At 45.3% G+C, this 23,443-nt stretch overlaps 1 protein-coding gene across 2 annotated transcripts in view; it reads left to right on the forward strand.

The window, feature by feature from the left end:
* Sufu (SUFU negative regulator of hedgehog signaling) overlaps positions 1-23,443 on the forward strand; it is a 163,814-nt gene that overhangs the window by 104,875 nt on the left and 35,496 nt on the right. Inside the window, exons 4-8 of one of the 2 annotated variants that reach the window (XM_004631486.2) lie at positions 14,842-14,984; positions 15,559-15,644; positions 15,777-15,849; positions 18,699-18,852; positions 21,602-21,713. In XM_004631486.2, coding sequence (XP_004631543.1) covers positions 14,842-14,984; positions 15,559-15,644; positions 15,777-15,849; positions 18,699-18,852; positions 21,602-21,713 — 568 coding nt within the window. Of the gene's footprint in view, positions 1-14,841; positions 14,985-15,558; positions 15,645-15,776; positions 15,850-18,695; positions 18,853-21,601; positions 21,714-23,443 lie in introns of both variants that reach the window. The other variant, XM_004631485.3, reaches the window with a different exon arrangement.

Here is a 23,443-nt window from a genome sequence, read left to right on the forward strand (position 1 = left end):
AAAAAAAAAAAAAAAAAAAAAGGAAAGAAAAATTTCAAATCCATGTGATTAGGTATGAAAAGGGAAAATTACAACTGATCCTATAGAAATTGAAAAGATTTTCAGTACCTGCTTTGAGAACTTGTAGTTTACTAAAATGAAAAACTCAGAAATAGACGGATTCTTAGAAATATGAATTACTAAAGCTAAATCGAGAAGATATAAAAATTGTAAATAACCCAATATCAGTCAATGAAGTTGAAATAATTTAAAAACTACTAACAGAAAAGCCCAGGTCCTTATGGATTCACTGCTACAATCTGTAAGAACTTTAGAGATTGAGGGCCGGCCAGATAGTTCAGTGGACTAAAGCACCTGCTTAGGCATACGTAGAGACCGGGGTTCAATCCCCTACATGCTGTGCCAGCCCCACCTGTGGGATGCACTGAGACAGCAGCTGAGACTGGGCGTGGTGGTTTGTGCCTGTAATCCCAGTACTTGTGAGGCTGAGGGCAGGAGAATCGCTATGAGTCCGATCTATGTAGTGAGACCCTGTAGACCCTTAATAAAATTTAAAAAAAAAAAATCTTTAGAAACCATCTAATGCCACTATTCCTCAAACTCTTCAATGAAATTAATTAATTAATTAATTTTGCAGTACCATGGATTGAAACTGGGACCTTGTGCTTACCAGGCAGACACTTATTCAGCTGAGCTATATCTCCGGTCCCTTTTTTTTTTTTCCAGAACCGGATATTGAACTCAGCCCCTTGAGCTTGCCAGGGAAGCACTTATTCCACTGAGCCGTCTCTCCGGTCCTTTAATGAAATTAGAAGGAAAACAGTACTCCCAGCATCATCCCTGAAAGCAAACATTGCCCTGATATTAAAACCAGGGAAGGATCCAACCAAGAAGAACTACAGGCCAGTCTCCTTAATAAACATAGATGTAAAAATTCTCAATAAGATACTAGCAAGCAGAATGCAGCAAATCATCAAGAAGATCATATACCATGACAAAATAGGATTCATCTGTTGGTTCTGTGTACTCAAGTCATTAGGTATAGTACATCACATTAATAGAACCGAGGACAAAACCGTATGACCCTCTTGATAGATGCAGAAAAAGCATTTGACAAAGTTCAACACCCCTTCATGCTAAAAACCCTACAAAAATTTATTTATTTATTTATTTATTTATTTCAGTACCAGAGATTGAACTCAGGACTTTGTGCTTGCCAGGCACGCACTTATTCTACTGAGCTATCTCCCCAGCCCCTTACAAAAATTTAGAATGGCTGGTCTTTGTATCAATCTGACAAAAGCCACCTATGATAAACCCACAGCCAATATCATGTTAAATGGTCAAAAACTGAAAGCTGTAACTCTAAAATCAGGAACAAGACAAGGATGCCCACTGTCACCACTCCTGTTCAGTATAGTTCTGGAAACATTATCCAGAGCAATTAGACAAAAGAAAGAAGGAGAGGAGAGGAAGAAGGTAATTTATTATTTCCAGATGACACGATACTCTACATAGAAGACCCCCAAAACTCCAAGACTCCTAGGTTTAATAATCAAATTCAGTAGTGTAGCAGGATACAAAGTCAACATGTAGTAGGGAAACATGTTCAGATGAGAGGAAGGACAAAAGGAGCACGGCAGGGGAAAGAAAAGAAAAATGAAAAAAAGAATGGAAGGAAAAAAATGGAAACAAAGCTTTTGTAAATGGGGCAGGAAGAAAGGCTGAAGGGAGCGAGAGTAGCCCCTCTCAAAAAAGGTACGTTATAGGGGCTGGAGAGATGGCTCAGTGGTCTAAAGCACCTACTTAGAACAAGCTTAGCAAAGCACAGGGACCGCGGTTCAATCCCCCAGCACCACATGCCAGCCAGCTCCGCCCCCTGGTGGGCTGAGCTGGACACACACACAATAAATGTAAAAATAAATAATTTTTTAAAGTACATTATATACAAGTATAAATTCCCTACAATGAACGTGATCAGTATGTATTATAAATATATAACAAAAAAAAAAAAAAGTTAAAAAAAAAATCCTGGAGTGAACAAGAACCTCAGCTTTACCTACCAAATGTGTTAGTTCTGACTGCAGGGTACCTGAGGTGTCATTTTTGCAGCCATTGTGAAGAACACCCCGGCACAGAATACTTGGCACAGAATTGGGGTGAGTTAAGAGCCCTTAGAATTGTGTGGTGGTGCACATTTATGATCCCAGATACTGAAGAGGCTGAGAGGAGGATTGCAAAATTAGGGTCAACTTGAGCAATTTAGCAAGACCTTACCTCAAAATAAAGAGTAAAATTGATCTGGGAATGTAACTCCATGGCGAGGGAGAGCTTGCCTAACCTGCACAAAGCCCAGGGTTCAATTTCCAGTGCCCAAAGAAAGAAAAAAGATCTTGAGAATGAATTTGTTTTTCAGGGCCTCAAGGACATTATTTTGCAAACAGTAGCTGTTTTCTTCTGCAACCCATTTCCCTAAATTTTGTCACCTCCACAGTCTCCAGGCCCGCTTGCTTTCAGAGCACCATGACCAAAGCTAGATGTTGGGGAGCTGGAGTTGAAATGAGGTCAGTGTGAGGGGCATTTGGTTTGTATAGGTTCTGCCATGTGCTCACATTATACACACATGCATTCTTGCCAGGGCACTGCTGGGAATGTGATGCAGACTCCTTACACCTTTCTCTCAAGTAAGCAACAACTAAACCTATGTGAGGGGCTTTTGGTGGTCTTTTGTTTTTTACTCTATCACCCTGGAGTGGTATTCCCTCCCAAACATCAAGACCAACAAGGTTTCTTTCTTATTTTTAAAAAAAATATTTTTCTTTTCCCTTTTTGGTGGTACTTGGATATGAATCCAGGCCCTTCCCACTGAGCTAAAGCCTTTTCCTTCCCTCGTTTTCCCTCCCCTCCCTCCTCTCTTCATTTTTCTTTGCTTTTTTTTTTTTCCCCCTGAGATAGCCTTATCTATCTTTTTTTTCCTGAGATAGCCTGGTTCTCCAGGCTGGACTTGAACTTATGATCCTCCTGACTGAGATGTCTTATGATCCGTAGGGTAAATCTCAGGAGACAAGATGACTTCTCTCAGCCCCTGCCACAGGGCTGAGGTAGGAGGGACTTAGAAGTGTTCACTTGGACCATTGAAAGTAAAAAAGGCCATGGGGAGGTAGCTCAGTAGAATTAGTGCTTGCCTGGCAAGTGCAGGGTCCTGAGTTCAATCCCCCATACCGCAAAAAGAAAGGAAAAGAAGATCAGATATTTTTTGTGGACACACTCAACATAAGGAGATCACCTATGAAAATGAACAAAAAATAGCCATGCATTTGATTTGTTAAGTTTGGGTTTTAACAGAAAGTAATGGTGTTGGGATTATATACATAAGACCAATATCTTGTTGTACGGTACTTTGAAACTTTCTTCTGTTACCCGAATGTTGTTGAAAGTTCTAGCTTTGTATTGTTCCTATTCTAGGGATAAAACTTTGATTTTCAGTGTGGAAAATAAAAGTGTTCACTTGGAGAAAGCTGCAGGAGAGAGCTAGGAGAGAGTGGTTCCCCTGGTGGGACAGCTGGACCTCTGGAGGCATCATTAACATTGAAACACCACCCCCAACCCCAAGGCTGAGAGCTTCCTGGGGTGGACTCTGGCACGGGCTAGACACAGTCATGGGTACGCGGGGTGGAGGGAGCATCCAGGGCATAAAGAGCAGGCCAGCTTCAAGAATGAGCCCACTGTGGTTCTGCCCAGATTTGAGAAGTGTGGCCAAGGCTCTTATTAAAAAAGACCCTTGCTGACCACAGCAGACCTTGCCCTTGCTGGAGGCCTTTATTCGTTAGTGTCCCACTCCCTGCCCTGCTCCACACAAGCAGCACCTTGTGCGGTGTTGTGACCACAAGTGTACGGCGCGGTGTGTATGGGTGTGCTGAGCAGCAGCATGGCAGAGTCCCTTTTCTTGTCTTTGGATTGCCTCATAGCTGCCTAACAGGCTTCTCCCAAATTTAGTACATGCAAAGTGCCTTTTGGTTATTCTTAAACAGTTTGGATTTGCACATTTTAAAATCATTTTCCATTCTAGCTAATAAAAGGTCAAGGTTCAAACTTTTCCCACCCCACCCTTCTTTCCACCCTGTGTCCCTGCTGGGTTTTGGGCATTTTTCTACAGATCTGAGATCAGATACTTCCCCCAGGCTGGCTGGGAGGCAACTGGCAGGCCTGCATCTTAAACCAGGAGCCATGGTCCCACCTGCTGGACACTTGCTATTACTACAGGCCCCATGCATGTCCACCTTTTTCTGGCAACCAGGTGGTAGAGAGCGTTCCAGTGCAGGAATAAATAACATGTGGCAGTGGACCACACAGAGTAGGCACACTCATCCCTGTTTATACACGAGATAAACTTATATATTGTGCTAAATAAGGTTGCCCAGGGTTACAACTAGTAAGAACAGACAAATAGGAAGCCAACTCTCCCAGCAGATTTTGCTGCCATGCCTTCAGAGCCACTTGATTCCAGCTGCAACTGGGCAAGACATTGGGTTGCATGAACAGTGAAGCTTTCTTCCTAAGGTCTTTCAATCTGTTGATTCTGCTTCAGCTATGACTACGTTTTCAGCTCTTTTACGGGGGGGGGGGCAAGTTTTAAGACAGGGTCTCACTGTGTAGTTCAAGCTAGCCTTAAACATTAGTGATCCTCTTGCCTCAGCCTCTCAAGTGCTGGAATTGTAGGGGTGTGCCACCATGCCTAGCAACTCTTGAGAAGAAATATAGGGTAGTGGGTCAGTGGAATTTCTATTTTTACTTTTTTTTATTTATTTATTTATTTTTAAAATTTAAAATTTTTATTTATTAGAGAGAGAGAGAGAGAGAGAGAGAGAGAGAGAGAGAGAGAGAGAGAGGGGTGTGTGTGTGTGGCCAGCTCAGCCCACCAGGGGGCGGGGCTGGCTGGCATGTGGTGCTGGGGGATTGAAGCGGTCCCTGATGCCTTGCCAAGCTTGTTCTAAGTAGGTGCTTTAGACCACTGAGCCATCTCTCCAGCCCTTTATTTATTTTTTTAAAGGACTCTATACTGATTTCCCTTTCTGGGGGCAAGACAGTATCTCCATGTAGTTTTTGTTTGTTTTTTATGAATTTAGGACATGGTGTACAGGGTCTCGCTACGTAGATCGGACTTGTAGTGATTCTCCTGTTTTCAGCTTCCCAAGCACTGGGATTACAGGTGTAGGCCACCACACCCAGTCTCAATCACAGTCTCAGCATACCGTGGGTGTGTGGCCGGCATGGCAGGCCTGGGGGTCAAACCCCTGGCCCCTGCATTGCAGGTGCTTTAGTCCGCTGAGCTATCTGGCCGGACTGCTCCATGTAGTTGTTGTGTTTTTTTTTGTTTTTGTTTTTTATTTATTTATTTAGTGTGTGTGTGTGTGTGTGTGTGTGTGGCCAGCTCAGCCCACCAGGGGGCGGGGATGGCTGGCGTGTGGTGCTGGGGGATTGAACTGCGGTCCCTGTGCTTTGCTGAGCTTGTTCTAAGTAGGTGCTTTAGACCACTGAGCCATCTCTCCAGCCCTATTTTGTCTCAATTTATTTCTGCTTTAACATTTGGGTCGTTGACCCATTTTAATTTTAGTTTAGTAAATGATGAACTGTATGGGTCTGGACTCAGTCTTCAGCATGTGGACATTCAGTTTTGCCGGCACCATTTATTGAAAGAGGCTATCTTCTAATGTATATTTTACTTCTTTTCTTTTCACCTCCTCCTCTTCTTCTTTTCTCCCTCCCTCCCTCCTTCCCTCTCTCCCTCTGTCTCCCTCTCTCCCCCTTTCTCTCCTCTTTCTCCTCTCTCCCTTCCTCTCTTTCCCTCTCCTTCTCCCTCTTCCTCTCCCCCTTTTCCTCTTTCTCTCCCCTCTCTCCCTTTCCCTCCCCCTCTTCCTCCCCCTCTTACTTTCCCTCTCTCCTCCATCTCTCCCCCCCGCTTGGGACCTTACACTTTGACCTTGTTCTTACCAGGCAAGCACTTATTCCACTGAACTATGTCCCTGGCCCTAATGTATATTTCTGACTCCTTTGTCAGAAATCAAAAACTGTATGTGCCAGGGCTGGTGAGATGGCTCGGTGGTCTAAGGCACCTACTTGGAACAAGCTTAGCAAAGCACAGGGACCATGGTTCAATCCCCCAGCACCACATGCCAGCCAGCCCCACCCCCTGGTGGGCTGAGCTGGCCACACACATAAATAAATAAATAAAATTTAAAGAAAAAACTGTATGTGCGGGGGGGGGGAGGCTTCTACTTCTTCTGTTCCATTGATCTATATGACTGTTTTTGTGTTAGTACCATGCTGTTTTAATCATTGTAGCTTTATAGTATAACTATAGGAGTCCCTACCAGGTTCTCATCTCGGTCCAAGAAGTCAATATTTGTAATCCCAAAGATACATTATTGGAATCCCACCCAGTTAATTCCAATCTACCACTCCCAGTGCAGCCCATGGTGGAAGTAAAGACACTAAAACATATTTATAATTATTGGGGAGCCAAAGGGCCCTAAGTCCAGCCATGAAGATGGCTTTCTGGAACAAAGAGGCTGACCCAAAGCTGCACCCAGGTTTTATTCAGTGGAGGAGTGGCTTGAGGAAGAATGAGAGAATTGTGGGAAGTAGGTGAGTCCTGTGAGCTGAGCTAGGTGAGGGGCCTGCATTCACCTCTGCCATGTGCAGAGAGGATATGCAGAGAACGTCATCTGCATTATGCTGTTGAGAGAGTATCTAATGTTTTGTGAGTCTGGTGCAGTTCTGATGTAATTTTTCAAGCCCCAGGAAGTCATAGCCTCTGTCTCAGGACTTGATCCCAGCTGGTGGCGTGGAGCATTAGCTCTTCTGTCCTGTCTTGACCCGCCTCACATTAAAGAGCAGCAGGTGTAGTTTACTAGGGAAACACATGTGCCACTTTCATAGACTATCACCAGGGGCCGGGGAGATGGCTCAGTAGAATAAGTGCTTCCCTGGCAAGCACAAGGGCCTGAGTTCAATCCCCGCTTCTGCCAAAAAACAAAGACTATCACCAGCCCCTCAGCTAGACCAATACACATTGCTTAAGGCCAATTGAAGACTAAAGAGAAGTCCTCGTCAGCTCGGTACATATCAATATGAGGAAATAGGGTCAGGCTCAGTCAAGATGGAGACAGTCGCTCTTCTTTCAAGGAGAGCTGCTCAGGTGATCCTCCACATATAACTACAAGTTTGGGATTGTGATGCAAACTAACTACATAGCTTTTATAGCCCAGGATTGCCTTTATTGTTCTGGGTTTCTCCTGATTTTATATAAATTTTAGGATTTTTTTCTCTAACTCCATAAGAAATGCCATTGGTATTTTCATTGTGACTACATTAAATCTCTATAACAGTTTTGGAAGTGTGACCATTTTAATTGTGTTGGTTCTGCCTATCCAGAAACAGGAAGTCTGTCTGTCTGTCTGTCTGTCTGTCTTTCTTTCTTTCTTTCTTTCTTTCTTTCTTTCTTTCTTTCTTTCTTTTTGTTTTCCTGTATTTTGGGGAAGGGTCTACAGGGTGTTCATGGTCTCACTACTAGATGGACTCCTAGTGATCTGCCTGTTTACAGCCTCCTGAGAGCTGGGATTCCAGGTGCACAGAGGCAGTTAAGTCTTGTTGGTTCAGTTTTGACAATTTATATGGATCTAGAATCTGCATTCTGAGTTCTCCAATTGTTTGTCATACATGTTTGTGAAGTATTTGCTACTAATTATCCGGATTTTGGTAGTCTCTGTCATGATTTCACCTTTTTTATTTCTAATGGCATTAGTGTCTGTCTTTTGACATTGTTAGTTTTATTGTCTCCTACAATAGCCTTTATAATTTTTTGGAGTATTGGTTTGATGGTCATGAAATCTTTAGATTTGGGGGGGAGGGGTCCCAGGAATCAAACTTGGGACCTTGTGTCCCTTCTTTGCCCATTTTCTTCAATGGCTTGAAGTGGTCTTATCTCCTTGTGGGCTTTTTTTTTTTTTTTTCTTATAAACATTTGTTTTTCCTCTGAATTCAGGCCACTGAGTTATACCCCCAACCCTTAGATTTTCTTTGTCATGAAAGTGTCTTTCTTCTCTGTCAATTTTGAAAGTGAATTGTGCATAAAACAGTCTAAAAGTTGTTTTCTGCCCCCAGGGTACACTAAGACTGGGCATGGTGGAGCGTGCCTGTAATCCCAGCTCTTGGGAAGCTGTAAGCAGGTGAATCATGACGAGTCCAATCTTAATAGTGAGACCCTGAACACCATGTAGACCCTTCCCTAAAATTAAAAAAAAAAAAAAAAAGTTGTTTCCTTTTAAGAGCATAAAACACTTCATTCAGGGGGCCTGGCCCTAGCTCAGGCCTTTAAGTGGCTGCTTCCACAAAGCTGTCAGCCTCAGGTTGCTGGAGTTCAAACCTCACACCTCTCCCGCTGGCCAAAAGTGCCCTGAAGGCATCCGAGGAACAACAACAACAAAAAAAAAGTCCTTATTGTAAAACACTTCATTCCGCATTGTCCTTACCTTCAGGGTTTGAGTTGAGAAATTTATTGTAATTTTAATGAGTTTTCCTTAATAGATGATTTTTGCTTTTCTCTAGCTCCCTTCTTTTAAGATTCTGCTGTTGTGTTGTATTTCTGGTATTCTGATTATTATGTGGCATGGAGTGGTTTTTTTGGATCATGGCTATTTCCGGGTTCCATATGCTTCACTTGTCTTTGTGTTCAATTCCTTTTCCATGTCTGGAAATTTTGCTGCTATTATTTGTGTAAAGAGGTTTTCTGTGCCCTTTGTGCTATCTTATTTTTCACTAGTTTCAGTTACTCTTAGATTAATCTTCTTTGAGTCATCTAGGAGCAGTTGGATCCATTTTTCATGTTCTGTTGTTGGGGATTCGTTTGTTTGTTTGTTTCTTGTTTATTTTTTTCAGACAGGGTCTTGCTAGGTAGTGCAAGCTTGGCCCTAAACTCACTGTCGAGCCCAGGCTGGCCTGCAACTCGCAGAAATCCTCCGGCCTCCGCCCCCTAAATGCTATGATTACAGGTATGTGCCACCATACCCAGCTCCCTTGTTGTTACTGATTTTGTTACTGTTTTTGTTTTTGAGACAAGGTCTCACTTTGTAGTTCACGCTGACCTAATCTCATTGTGAAGCCAAAGATTGGCTTTGAATTTGTAAGTGTCTTCCTGTGTCTGCCTCCTGAGTGCTGAGATTGCCTTCACACTGACTCTCTTGTTCTTTCGTTCGTTCTTTCTTTCTTTTTAATATACCCGTTTTATTTTTATTTTTGGTGGAACCAGGGATTGAACTCAGACCCTTGTGCTTGCCAGGGAAGCGTTTATTCTACTGAGCCATCTCCCCGGCCCCTCCCTGCCACTTCTTAGCTGGGCCTCTGTCAGCTACTGTCTTAATGTCTGTCTCTGCGAACTTGAGTGCCTCATAGAGTAGAATTATATATATTTTTTAAATTTTTATTTATTTGTGTGTGTGTGTGTGTGTGTGTGTGTGTGTGTGGCCAGCTCAGCCCACCAGGGGGCGGGGCTGGCTGGCATGTGGTGCTGGGGGATTGAACCGCGGTCCCTGTGCTTTGCTAAGCTTGTTCTAAGTAGGTGCTTTAGACCACTGAGCCATCTCACCAGCCCTTTTTTTTTTTTTTTTTTTTTTTTTTTAAATAGGGTCTCTGCAGTGTAGTTCAGGGTTTGGGGGGTGCCCTTGAACTCTCTGTTGCTCAGGTTGGCCTTGAACTTGCCACTATCTGGTCCTCCTGTGTCAGCCTCTTGAGTGCTGGGATTATAAGCATCACCATGCCTGGCTTAGGGTCATTTTTATTATTGTTTATAATTGCCATTGTAATGAGTGTAAAATAAATAGTTTAGATTTGCATTTCTTTAGCATTGTTTATAACAATATGTTTTTAATTTTGATGTTCAGTTTATCTTTTGTCACATGTGCCTTTGGTATTTAACCTATACACCAATGACCATAGTAGTACTGCTCACAGAGCCACAGTGGGGTGGGGTTGGGGTTTGCTCAGTAGTACAGCCCTTGCCTAGCATGCAATAGACCTTGGGTTTGACTCCAACACATGGTATTTACATAAAATGGAATATGACCAGCCTTCATTACCTAATCCAAGATATGATGACGTACTTCAGTTTTTCTCTAAGGGTTTTATAGTTTTAGCTATTACAGTAAGTCAACTTTTATGGCATAAAAGAGGAACCCAACCTGAGTATTCTGCATGTGGCTATCCTCTCCCAGCACCATTTGCTGAAAGGATTTTTTGTTTTGCCTCTATTAAAGTATCTTGGCACTCTTGTAAAAAATTAATGGCCATAAATGTTAAGTTTTATTTTTGGACTTCTGTTGTGCTGATGAAATGTTTCTCTGAATGCCAGTGCCCCACTGACTTACTATAGCTGTGAAGCAAATTTTAAAATTGGGAAGATTGGACTGGGAGTGTAGCTGATTGTAGAGGTCTTACTTTGCTTAGGTAAGGCCCTGAGTTTGATCCTATTTATTGTAAAAAATAAAATAGTAATAAAATGAAAAAGATTAAATTTAACTTTTTTTTTTCAAGATTTTTTTGGGGGAGGGGCTATTCTGGGTCTTTTGCATTTCCATATAAGTTATAGAATCACTTTCTGGTTTTCTGCCCAAAAGGCAAATGACATCTTTATGGGATTGTGTTGAGTGTGTACATCAATTTGGGGACTCCTACCAGCTTAACAGTATGAAGTCTTGCAGTCCATGAACATTGCATGTTTTTCCATTTATGGAGGTCTCCTGTAAGTTCTTTTAACAATGCTTTATAGTTTTCAAAGTACATGGGTTTTTTTGCTTATTTTGTTAAATAATTTTATTCCTAAACATTGTATTCTTTTGATGCTGTTGTGAAGAAATTTTAATTTCACTTTCAGAGTGTTTGTTGCTAGTATATAGAAAGATTGGTGATTTTTGCATACTGCTCTTGTACCCTGCAACCTTGTTTATTAGTTCTAATAATTTGTATTGCATTATTTAAACTCTTTATATACAAGATCATGTCACCTATAAATGGATGCAGTTTTAGCTCATCCCTCCAGTCTGAATGTCTTGTAGTCCTTTTTCTTTTCTAACTGTCCTGACTAAAACTCTGATACAGTGTTGACTAGAGGGGCCAGGGCAATAGCTCAGTAGAATAAGCGCTTGCCTAGCAAGCGTAAGGGCCTGAGTTCAATCCCAGTTCTGCAAAAAACAAAAACAAAAAAATGCAATGTTGACTAGAAGTAATGAGTGGACTTCTCTGTCGTGTTCCTGATCATAGAGGGAATAACTTGGTCATTCACCACGAAGTGTGATGGCTGCTGTGTAGTGTTTATAGATTCCCTGTTCTAGATCAAGAAGGCTTTATCTATTCCTAGTAGGTGTATTTTTATCATTAAAGGGTGTTAGAGTTTGTCAAATAACTCTTTGTGTCTACACAGATGATTGTGGGATTTTTTTTAAACCTTTATTCTGTTGATATATTGAAAAACAATTTGTTTTCAGTGTTTGGGATTGTGCCTTCACCCTGGGCTATGTATACCCACCCCCCAGTTTTGTTTTTCATTTGGAAATAGGGTCTGAGTTTTCAAGTTGCCCAGGCTGGCTTGAATTTGTAATCATCCTACACCAAGTACTGGGATTATAGGCATATGCCATCATGCCCATCTTGATTTCTTTTTCTTTCTTTCTTTCTTTTTCTTTTTTTTTTTTTTTTTTTAAGATAAGGTCTTGCTGTGTAGTTCAGGTTGACCTTGAACTCACTATGTAGGCCAGGCTGGCCTCAAACTCATGGCAGCACTCCTGCATCAGCCTCCTGAGTGCTCCGATTACAGGCATGCACCACACCACCTGGTGGCTTGATTTTCTTACGTTAAGCCAATCCTACATTTCTTAGATAAATCCCACATGGTCGTTGTTTTTGTTTGTTTAATGGTGCTCTTTTTTTAAATTAGTATATGTTTGTAATACATAGTAGTCTTGGGGAATTGTTGGGGTTTTTTCCTTTTTTTTTTTTCAAAGTTTTATTGATAGATAGCAATGAGACAGTTTCAAATCGGAAGTACAGTTTCAACAAATAATATACTGCATATATTCTTCTTAGTGGTTAATTGCTGTACAAGATGCAGATTTGTGATCCTATTTACAAACACCATTAGAACAAATCATTCTATTCATTAAGAGAATGCAACTATATATCTATCCTAACCACTTTGAATACACAGATACAAAATGGACATTCATCGGTATACCCCATTTTTTCTAAGTTGTTATTGAATATTATAGGTGTGTAAACTCAGCAAAATATTCTAAAAGAGTTCAGCAGCCCATAATAGCATTGGGTCTTCTGTTTAATTGGCAATGTCAGAAATTATTGACCTGAGTCCCCCTCAGCTCAACTTAACAGCATGGCTTTACTTCCTATATTTCGTCTTCATACTTTTCTACTGGACGGTTAAGACCAAGGTAAAGCAGGACCTATGCAACAAGAGTTGTAGCTTTTTGGTCTGAGAAGGTCAGTGAAATGCCCTCAGGATTTATCCTGAGATCCTATACCTCAGATTGTAAAACCTTTGTCAATGCAGCCATGTGGATGAGTCACGGCCATTGCTTGGCCAATGTGCTCTCTGTGAAAGCCTGAGAGAGTGTCTTCTCTCCATGTGACTCTCCTTAGGCACGCTCTACGTTATCAATCACTTTCCTCTTTGGCCCCATAATCTTCTTGATCAGAAAATTTGGGACACTACCGAGGTACATAACGTTACAGTACAAGTTCTCATATGTCCTGAGTCTTAATTGACCTTAGAAGACTAGGGCCAAAATACTGGCTTTCCTTGTAGCCCTCCTTTTTCTCTAATTTTGGTCTGCAAACTTACGTTGTTAACCATCCAGAAGACAAGCTTATTGTTATTATCAAACGATCTAGGCTATCAAGCTTTAACCTCACTATCTCACTGCATTTCAAACATCTTAGGCGTAATAAGGAACAGGTATTTTTCATCAAGTATTGGTATGTTGAACTTTAAGTCCCTATATAATATGATAAAAAACATTTAAAAATTAGATTATATTTTAAAAATAGGATAAAGAATTCTATACTTCTCATGTTTGCACATAAGTCCAAAAATCTCACCATATACAACCTTGAAGCAGGACAGTCCCACAATATTCCTTTTCCTGTCTCTTGCTTTCATTCACCACCCCCTTCTTCTTGAACATCCACCTACCCGAGAGACATCTTAGCAGTAACTGGCCTGTCATGACAAGCCGTTGGGGAATTGTTGCATATACTTACCTCTTGATCATTTTCACTCCCTTGGTCATAATATATAACCCTTTTTATAAGTTTCTGGGTCCAGCTTGCTATATTTTATTGAAGATGTTTGTTTCTGTATGCATAAAGACTATTGGTTGATGGATTTCATTTGTTTGTTGGTCTTATTTTTATAGTTTTTTGGTTGTGGTATCAGAATAATATTGGCTTCAGAGAATGATATTTCCCTCTTTTATTTTAATTTTAGTTTTTTGACACAAGGTCTCACGATGTAGTTTGGGCTGGCCTTGAACTTACTATGTAGTCCAGGATGGCCTCAAATTCATAGTGATCCTCCTGCCTCAGCTTCCAAAATGCTGGGATTACAAATGTGCACCAACATGCCTGGCTTACTCTTTTATTGTTGAGATGTGGAGATTGGTATTAGTCATTCTCTAAATGTTCACTAGAATTTACCAGTGAAGTCATCTGGACTTGTACTGTACATGTCTGTGTGGTAATTTTAATTATAAATTCAGTCCTTTTACCGGTTGCATTATATTTTACTCGTGGAGCATGAAGGGCAGTTAGAGACCCACACCTCCGTGAAGTGCGCCATCTGGGAAGTGTGGGCCAGCTGCAGTCAGGAAATCTGGAGGCGCTTACAGCACACCTGAGCTGCTCCTCTCCTGCCCTTCACTGGGCCGTGTTGCTGATGAGGTCAGGACAATAACCTGAACCTGTCTGGGATGGGAAAGGTGGTTATATAAACATCACCTGACGACAGCGAGGGGATTAGTGTTCCGAGAGCAGAAGCTTGAAAACTTCCATGTGTGTGTGTGTGTGTGTGTGTGTGTGTGTGTCTGTCTGTCTGTCTGTCTGTCTGTCTGTCTGTCTGTCTGTCTGTCGGTGTTGTGTTTGTGTCTGTAAATGTTGATAAAGAGAGATCTCAGCTGTTCAGATTCCCAGAGCATAAGTGCTAGACGAAAGCACTCGTGAGCATTTAAGAGCAAAGTAGCTCTCGCACACTGATTTGTAGTAAGCTCTAACACATATAATTAAATGAAATGGGCAAAATAATGTACTTTCATTTGTGTTAAAAGAAGAAAGTGGAAGGGAACCTGTGGACGCTCATGGACTGGTAAATGTATGTGCTGTGGATACCCAGTGTAAGAGTTGGACGGCAGGACACTTAGTACCGTGTGTGTTTTCCCATAATGGTTATGCAGTCTTAAATAATTTTGTAAAATCCTGGGTGCTTGTGTCCTCAGGGAGACTACTGCCTTTCAGCTTGCACATTCATCCAAGATGTGCACTGTGAACATCTGACATGCACTTGAAGCCTCCTCAGAGGAGGTTGTGAGGACATCTCTGTGAAGCCTCATCTCTTACACTGCAGGCCAACAGAGTAGGGCTGCTCAGTTTGGCGGTGCCCACAGGCTTCTCCTCCCATCTGGAGGGTGTGCTCTGGCCTCCCCAGGGGCTGCTCCAGTAGCTCAGGCATCTCCTCCCCAGACACCTGAGGCCCCAGGCACCAAGGCTCCTCTGTCTCCACAGAGAACACCTTCTGCAGTGGAGACCACGTGTCCTGGCACAGCCCTCTGGATAACAGCGAGTCCAGAATCCAGCACATGTTGTTGACAGAGGACCCACAGCTGCAGCCTGTGCAGACCCCCTTCGGGGTAGTCACCTTCCTCCAGGTGAGTGGCAGGCACAGGCAAGGAGGGAGGCGATGAGGAGGCTCCTGCTGGTGGTCTCCAGCCTCTGACCGTCTGTCAGGGGATTCAGCTGGTCTTGGGAAGGGGAAGGACAGTTGAAGTGGAGGGAATAACTGTGGCTTGAGGGGAAGGGGTAACAGGGTAGACCTACAGGCCTAGAGGAAGCCAGCTCCAGGCTGGTCACCTGTCAGCACTTGCTTTTGGTTATGGTGTGGTCTATGTGAAGATTCACTTGCTTCTCAGGCTACCTACATAACCCTCCTATGCTGCCAGAGACAGGGCCTAAGTTGGCACAGGCCCCAGTTTTCTCCTTTGCCACTGGAGGCTGGACCTTGTCTTAGGCAGGTGCCTGATTCCTCATGGCAAGAGCAGGAGTAAGGCCTTTGGGGGGACGTGATCTGTGAACCCAGCTGTTTCCTTGCTGTGCCCTTCCTTCCTTGCGGAGCCCTCCCATACCAGTGCAGGAGTGAAGAGGCACCTATGGGTGAATCTGGGCAGCTGGCCTTGGGAAACTGGGTTGACTGGTGACATGGTGGAATCTTGTCACGGGCTTCAGATTGTTGGCGTCTGTACAGAGGAGCTGCACTCAGCCCAGCAGTGGAACGGGCAGGGCATTCTGGAGCTGCTTCGGACCGTGCCCATGTGAGTGCATCCGATGGGCCCTGGGGATGGGCTGCCTGGTGGGGAAGGGGTCCTTCCTGCACTGAGTCCCAGGGAGGCTAGCATCCCCACTGCAGACCCTGACACCATTGTTTCCCCTTTGCTCATTCGCAGCGCTGGTGGCCCCTGGCTCATAACTGACATGCGGAGAGGAGAGACCATATTTGAGATCGACCCACATCTGCAAGTATGTCTTGAGTGAGGAGAACCAGCTAGCACACTGCACCCAAGCGTCCTCCGCATAGCACCGCCTTTCACCCTGGGAAAAGGAGCAACTGGGGGGCTCGGGTTGGGGGAGTGAGGAGAAGCACAGCCCGACTTGGAGCCTGTCCCCTGAGCACTGCTGGTCACATAGGGGAGCAGGGACTGTAGCTCTGGAAAGCGTATCTCAGACTGTGTTTCAATTTTACGAAGATGAACTTTATTGTATGTAAATTACACATCAACTTTAAAAGATAGATAACCAGCGGCAAAAGAAAAGTGTAACAGATATTGCTTTCTTTTTTTTTCTTTTTTGGCTCCATATGCCTTCAGGGCAGGTTTGGCTGGCTTGAGTTGTGGGGATCAACCACAGCAACCTGAGCCTGACTGCTTTGTTGAAGCAGCCACTTAAAGAACTGAGCTAATGGGCAGGCCCCCAGGATATTGCTTTCTTGCCCTATTTTCCCTTCCTAAAAAAATAGGCTGCTTCCAAGAGCCACTGTACAGACAGTGGTCCAGGTAATGCAGGCCCCATGGCCTAACTGCAAGGTTGGCATAAGGATCCCGCCACCCCTCTTGCCACATTCATCTTCCACCCTAGCCTGGAGAGGTTGGCATTCTGTGATGTGTGAAGTGCACCTTGGCCTACCACTGCCCCCGCCGTGGCCCACATGCACAGTGTCACCGCCATTTTTAGTGTTTTAAAGGAAGTACTTCTTCGGCATGCAGGTGAATTTTGAAAACTCTTAAGAGCATCACTGCCTGTCCGATGGCCTACTAGGAACAGGAGCAACAGACTCCTTGTATCTGCCCTACATGGATTGTACCTTCCCTACTTCTTAAAGCTCTGACAAGTCACAGACTGCAGCCAGGAGTTTGATGTCCAAAAAAGGGGGAAAATGACAGACATGTAGCCCGCTATTCCTGGGTTCCTTACTGTGGGCTGTGAGTTCTTGGACATGAACCTATGTCATTCACAGATGATGCCCTTCTGTGTTCCTTGTGCCTCTAACACTGAGGTTTTCAGATTGCTGCCAGGTTCCTCTGTGTTTCTTCTTCAGCCTTAATGTCTGTGTGTCCTCTGCCTAAGCACGAGCCAGGAACCATCATGCAGTGTTTCCCTAAGCGTTTGTTCTGCAGCCATAGTGGGGCCCAGCGTGGAGCTCCGTGGGCTGCTATGTGGCCACTGTCATCAGTGCCAAGTACTCAGAACGAACCTGGTCCTTGAACTGGTACGATAAACAAGCCAGCCTTTGTCTGAATACTAAGAACAGTTCTCAAGTCTCTGGCCTCCCTTAGACCAGCCAACCAGACTAACAAACCATGGGAGAATGTACAGCTCTCTCTCCTGGTGGCCCTAATGTACCAAGTTTGAACTCCTCTGTGTTTGGGTCTTTCTGGGGTTTGCTCACCACCAATTCATTTAAGAGCTGTCTCGTGTTTCAGTGATTTAAGCTCTACTCCTGGCCTGGACATGGTGGTGCACACCTATAATTCCAGAACTTGGGAGGCTGGGCCAGACCAGCCTGGACTATACAGTGACCCTGTCTTAAAAAAAAAAAAAAAAAAATCATTACTTTAAACTCATCTACTAGCCAGCTGTATGCTCAAACAAGTCCCTAACTCCTAACAGCACTGCTGGTGTAGTGGTATCATGCAAGATTCCCCTAATTCCTCTGTGTCTTAATTCATTTTACTTACAAAGTAGGCTGGACTAGTAAAGCCAAGAAGTATCTTTCACCAGTTCTTCACCTAGGGGAGAGCTACAGGGCAGCCAGTGAAGACAGAGGAACTCAGGCTCTCCGCTGGGCAAACTAGAGCCTGTGTGCCCCACTCAGAGCTCCCAACTTTGCCACCCAGCCTGACGGTGGCATCAGAAGGGAGGAAGACTGATGTAAGGAGGTGCCACCTGTGACTGGCCCGAAGAAATAAGCACAATGCCAGGGCTTACCTAGATCGGCTCCCTGGCTGGTTTGGTGCTTGTGGAGCCCTGGAGAGGCAAGAAGACAGGGAGGTGCGGGCTGTCACAGGAAGTTGATTTGGCCATGTGGGTGTTTATAGGCAAGGTTACTAGAGCCCTCCAGATGATCTTTAATCCAAAACCCAGCATTACAGAACAGTGTTTTGCAAGAAAACCCAGGGGTACTTTGAGCTTGGCCCTTCCTTGAAGCAGTTTAGAGAGGTTTGGACTCCACGGTGTCAAGCCCTGCACAAAGACAGGGCTTGGGAATGGGAGGTTTGCAGATGGGCACTGTCCTTCAGGCCTACTTAAGCCTAAGATGTGAAAGCAGCTGAATCCAGAACCCTTTGGCAAACCAGTTAGCTGGCAGATAGGAGAAGGGCTACCCTCTGCTCTGGGGTGACCACCCCCCTGTAGGTGTTGAAAGAGGCAACTGCACCTGTGGCTCTCATCAACCCTAGCAGGTTTACCCTGCCTGCCCCGGGGAGTGGGGCTGGGCTGTCTGCATGATGGATTGGAGGGGACTGGAAGGATTGTGCCTTTCCTCAGGGAAGCAGACCCTGTCATTGCTTGTCAGCTCCTTGGCCAGCTTGGGATAAGGAGGGCGGCAGCTTAGAAAGAGGCATGAAGGCCACTGCTGGAAGGCTCCCTGGCATTTCTGTTCCTCCTGGCTTTCTCAAGTCTGGTTCTCTGGAGGAGTCCAGTGGCTGGCAGATCCCATTACTGTGTAACTGGGGCAAAACATGCTCAGAGTCCCTGCTCTCGCAGCAGTTGTCCAGGCTCGGCACCTAGAAGGATGGTAGCTGGAAGGGTGGTAGTAACCTTGAGCCACTGTTCTCTGAAGGAACTCTGGCTGTCTGGTTCTTTTCAAGCAGGAAAGAGTTGACAAAGGCATCGAGACTGATGGCTCCAACCTAAGTGGTGTCAGTGCTAAGTGTGCCTGGGATGACCTAAGCCGGCCTCCTGAGGACGATGAGGACAGCCGGAGCATCTGTATTGGCACACAGCCCCGGCGGCTCTCTGGCAAAGGTAGTGGCACCCCTGCCTTCCCCTTCCTATTGAGGCTCAGCTGAGAGAGCCTAAGTAGCCCTTTCAGTGGTGTGTTTCCTGGCCTGACCTAAGCAGCAGCCGGAGTCTTAAGGCAAGGGGGAATGAAAGGAGCTTTTTGGCCCTTCCCTAACTGTGTTTCCCACGTGTATTTCAAATGCATCACTGGGCCTGCAAGAAAGCTCGGCAGACTGAGTGCCTTCTTAGGCAAGCTCAGGGACAAGGATTCGATCCCAGCGCCACATGCCTCACTGGCCCCGTCCCCGGGCTCCCTGAGCCAGCCACTGAGACTGGGCGTGGTGGCACACACCTGTAATCCCAGTGCTGGGGAGGCTGAAAATAGGAGGACCACTGTGAGTCTGAGCTGCAGAGTCAGACCCTGTGCCAAATATATCAAATGCATCACCAACAGAGACCATTGTGTTTTCACTTTGCCCTTTTGATTTGAGGTCATGATAAGTGGAAACCATAGGATGCTTAACAGGAAAAGTCCACAGTCTACTCAAGGGCAGGAGAAAAATGCCAGCTACCTACAGAGTTGACACAGGGCCCCGCTTTGGCCAGACCCCAAGATCTCCATCCTCAAGCCCTTGCAGGGCTTCAGTGGGGAAAGCCTGAGTGTGGAGCCAACACCCCCAGCACCTCTGACTTCTGGGAGGGGTTGGAGTGGAGAAGGATGTGTCTGTCCTGTTGGAAGTTCCATGCTTGGTCTTGGTCTGTGTGGATTTTAGCAAAGGATGCCCGTAACTAGCGCCAAAGGAAGAACACCCATTTGCACACATATATGTTTGCAGCCTGTTTGTCTACTTCCTTTCTTAATTGTTCTAACCTTATTTTTTGATAAACAAGATCCCTACCACCTTGGTTAAAATTTCAATGTGTGTATTTTTTCTTTCTTTTTTTCTTTTTGCTGTTGGGAGTGGGACCCAGGGCCTTGTGTATGCTGATTATGCATTCTACTATTGGCTGTACCTTTAGGTGTAGGAAGATTCATAAAAGGATTTCTCTTTTTGAGGACCAGGGATATAGCTCAGTGGCATAAGCACCTGTCTGGCAATCATAAGATTCCCAGTTTGATCCTTTGTACCACAAAAAAAGAAAAAAAGGATTTCTCTTTTTTAAAAAACCAACAATTTAAACCTCTAGTACAAATATTTAATACATTCATCTCTTTCCAGCTGTTTTGTTTGTTTTTGTTTTCTTTTTTGCAACAGTGTTTTGCTTTGTAGTTCAGGCTGGCCTTGAATTCACTAAGTAGTCCAGGCTGACCTTGAACCTGCTGCAATTCTGCTGCCTCAGCCTCCTAGGTGCTGGGAATTGAGGAGTGCTTCACCACACCAGGCTCCTACTTGTTCTGACGGTGTACCAAGCTTGTAGGACATTCAGAAAGAAGGCCTACAGTGATTACAGTCATATGTTATTAAGATCACTTATCATGAAGCTCTGTGATGGGGTGTTTGTCTAGCCTGTGTAAGGTCCCGGGTTTGATTTCAGCACTGCCCCCATAAAAATGAATCATTTTGTTGCTTTTGACAAAAGAGGCAATTTAAGAAGTGGTTCACAATTTGAATCATTATTGGCTATTTTTAAAAATTATAGCTAAGCATGGTAGCACATGCCTATAATCCCACCAGTACTTTGGGAGGTTGAAGCAAGAGGACTACAAACCTGAGTCCAGCCTGGGCTACATAATAACTTAGTAAGACCCTGTCTCAAAACTTTTTTAAAAAGAGGTGGGATATAACTCAGTGCCTAAGATCCTAGATTCAATCCCCAGTACCAGGGAAAAAAATTGTAATTAAAAAATAAAAGTTAGCTGGGCATAGTAGCACAGGCCTATATCCCCATACTCAGGAGTCTACAAGTTCAATGCCAGCCTGAACTATGTAGTGAGACCCTGTCTCAAAAAACAATAAACATAAATAAATAGATAATAAAAATTGTAATGGTAATCCATGCCCTGGCAACAAGCTAGTCAGAAAAGTTAGCAATCCTATCTTCCCCATCTAGGCCTACACTTGAATAACTAGTGTTCATACCTCTTTTCCTTTGTGTTCACAGTGTGCAGAGGTAAGTCTTAGATCAAATTCTTCATACAGAGGGCTGAGGAGATAGCAGCATAAGTGCCTGCCTGGCAAGCACAAGGTCCTGAGTTCGGTCACTGGTACAAAATCTTCATACAGGCATAGACACTAGTAAGCTTCCTTGCAAAGACCATCGGAACACCTCAGAGAGATAATCCCCCTGAAGGGCTGCTGTGTCAGCTTGCGGTCCTTGCTGTGTCCTTGGAATTGCAGTTCCCATTGGGGAGTGAGGTGGAGAGATGACCCTCAGAGGGCAGCGTGGCCAGACACTAGTTGTCTCCCCAGAGCCCACTTGGGGCAGGGCACTGGAAGGCCTTGTAGTGGGCAGAGTCCCTGGTAGGCTAGGTAGTGGCAGAGACCTTGGTAGACATTCAGTGTCTAGGACCAAGGCTTGAGTGTCAGGAAGGACAAGGACCCTGCTGAGGTTTGGGGACCTCTAAGATTAGTGATCCTCAGAGCCCTCGCTGCTTCTTGAAAGCATGGTGCTATTCCTGTCTCTCACAGCTGCACTCAGCTGTCCTATCTGGATGCCAGGACCAGCCAGCATGGTGGCCTCTCCTCAGAAATCTGCTCAACTGAGTTCAAAAAAGATAGGGAGTGGCTGGGAGCTCATAGGGCCATCAGGCAACTTAGTGTTGTCATTTCAGACACAGAGCAGATCCGGGAGACCCTGAGGAGAGGACTGGAGATCAACAGCAAACCTGTGCTTCCACCCATCAACCCTCAGCGGCAGAATGGCCTCACCCATGACCGGACACCGTAAGTCTTCAGGGTCCCAGAGCTGGGATGAGAGGACAGTTTTGTCCTGAGGGACTGCTCACACAAACTACATGGGAAAACAATGCCTGTGGCCCCTTTTGCGTGAACCAAGATCTCCTCTAGGTTTAAGGGCAGGCATGGTTGGAACTTGTAGATCTGTAGATCATAGGAAAGGGGGTCAAAGGGGACCCAGTGGAGCAGGAACATAAACAGCAGTAAATATTTATGTGGGCTGTGTGAACAGACAAGAGGCCAGGTTGGGGCAAAATCTGACTTGGGGCCTCCCACCCTTGTGGGACCCATTGTACTGAACACGATTCCCTTCTTATCTTGGCCTTGGCTGAGTTGCCCTTCCTTCCTTCCTGGAGCCTGGTCTCCGGCTGATAGCTGCAACCTCAGGGACCTCCCTGTCTGGCCACCCCCATACTGGACGCCTGATGTTGAGGCCCTTCTTCCTGCCTGCCTTCCCTGGGACCAGAGAAGGGAAGAAAAGTCCTCTGCAAGCTGCTGCTGCCTGCCCAGGGGTTCTTTGAACCCTTATAAGAAACTGTGGCTGCTTCGGAGGTCAGGTGCACTTCCTGGCAGCCTCTTTCTCTGATCAGGAGCAAGTGGTGAGCAGGGTGGGAGCCGGTCACCCGCTTCTGCCCTCAGTCCCAGGGAAGCTCTAGGGAGTAGCTGCTGGCAAGGGACTCCTGGGAGCTGGCAGCTCAGAGCAGGAACCTTGCCTGCCAGGAAGGGAATCACCGTGCCTTGAGCTAGATGGAAGGTCACCTAATCCTGCAAGACTCGGGTGATCTACCCATTTGCGAAGAAGTCTTTGTTGCACACTTGCTGTATGGCAAGCTCAAGGCTTCTGGGATACAGAGGCTTGCCCTTTCAGGGGACACAGATGAAACAGTGAGCTGTTTGTGGCAGAAGCGGGCTGTAGATGGAGACAGCTGCTGTGGCTGCTACGTGCAGTCCAGCTCCAGTTACTGACCCACGGTCCCCAGAGATGGCAGTGATATAATGCAGTACAGGAGAAATGGCACATCTTGAGTAGTTCAAAAGAGTGTCTCCAAGGAGGAGGACCATGGGCTGTGTCCCACAAGTGTACCAAGCAGGGAAAGCTGCTGTGGGGTGGAGCAGGGAGGCCCAGCTAGCTAAGGTAGAGGCTGCAACCCAAGAGCAGGTGGAGGGGCAGGCAGCGTTGCTGCATGTGGCTCACCTGGCTCCCTACCATCCAGAAGCCGGGAAAGTTGACTCTGGCCTGGAAAGGCCTCCGTTGCCACTGCCCCTGCCACCACTCTAGAGTAGCTTCCAGCTGTGGTCAGTGGGCCTCTCCAGCCATAGTCCCTAAAGTATTTGACTTGAGGCACCAGGATCTTCTCGTGGAAGCAGCAGATGACCAAGCTGGGTCCTGGAACACTTGGAAATCTCTCTTTCTGAAGTCTGGACTGTGTCCCAGGGGCCCACTCCTTCTTTGGCCCTGAGCGTGGCTTCTCACTCAGCTTCCTCTGCACTGGTAGGAGGCCAAAAGCACTTGTAGGCTTGAAGTCTCAAGATGAGTGCATATAATGTGACAACAGTTACAATCCAGATGACCTCCTGCCTCTTAAGGGGCAGCATGTCTGAGCAGCCCCCCTTGCTCCTCTTATATGTCAGGCACAGGCCTGAGATCAGTGATTAACTGATCGATCTCTCTTTCTCTCTCTCTCTCTCTCTCTCTCTCTCTCTCTCTCTCTCTCTCT

Source organism: Octodon degus, unplaced genomic scaffold, assembly GCF_000260255.1.
Source record: "Octodon degus isolate 3935 unplaced genomic scaffold, OctDeg1.0 scaffold00042, whole genome shotgun sequence".
In the NCBI taxonomy this organism is placed as follows: Eukaryota; Metazoa; Chordata; class Mammalia; order Rodentia; family Octodontidae; genus Octodon; species Octodon degus.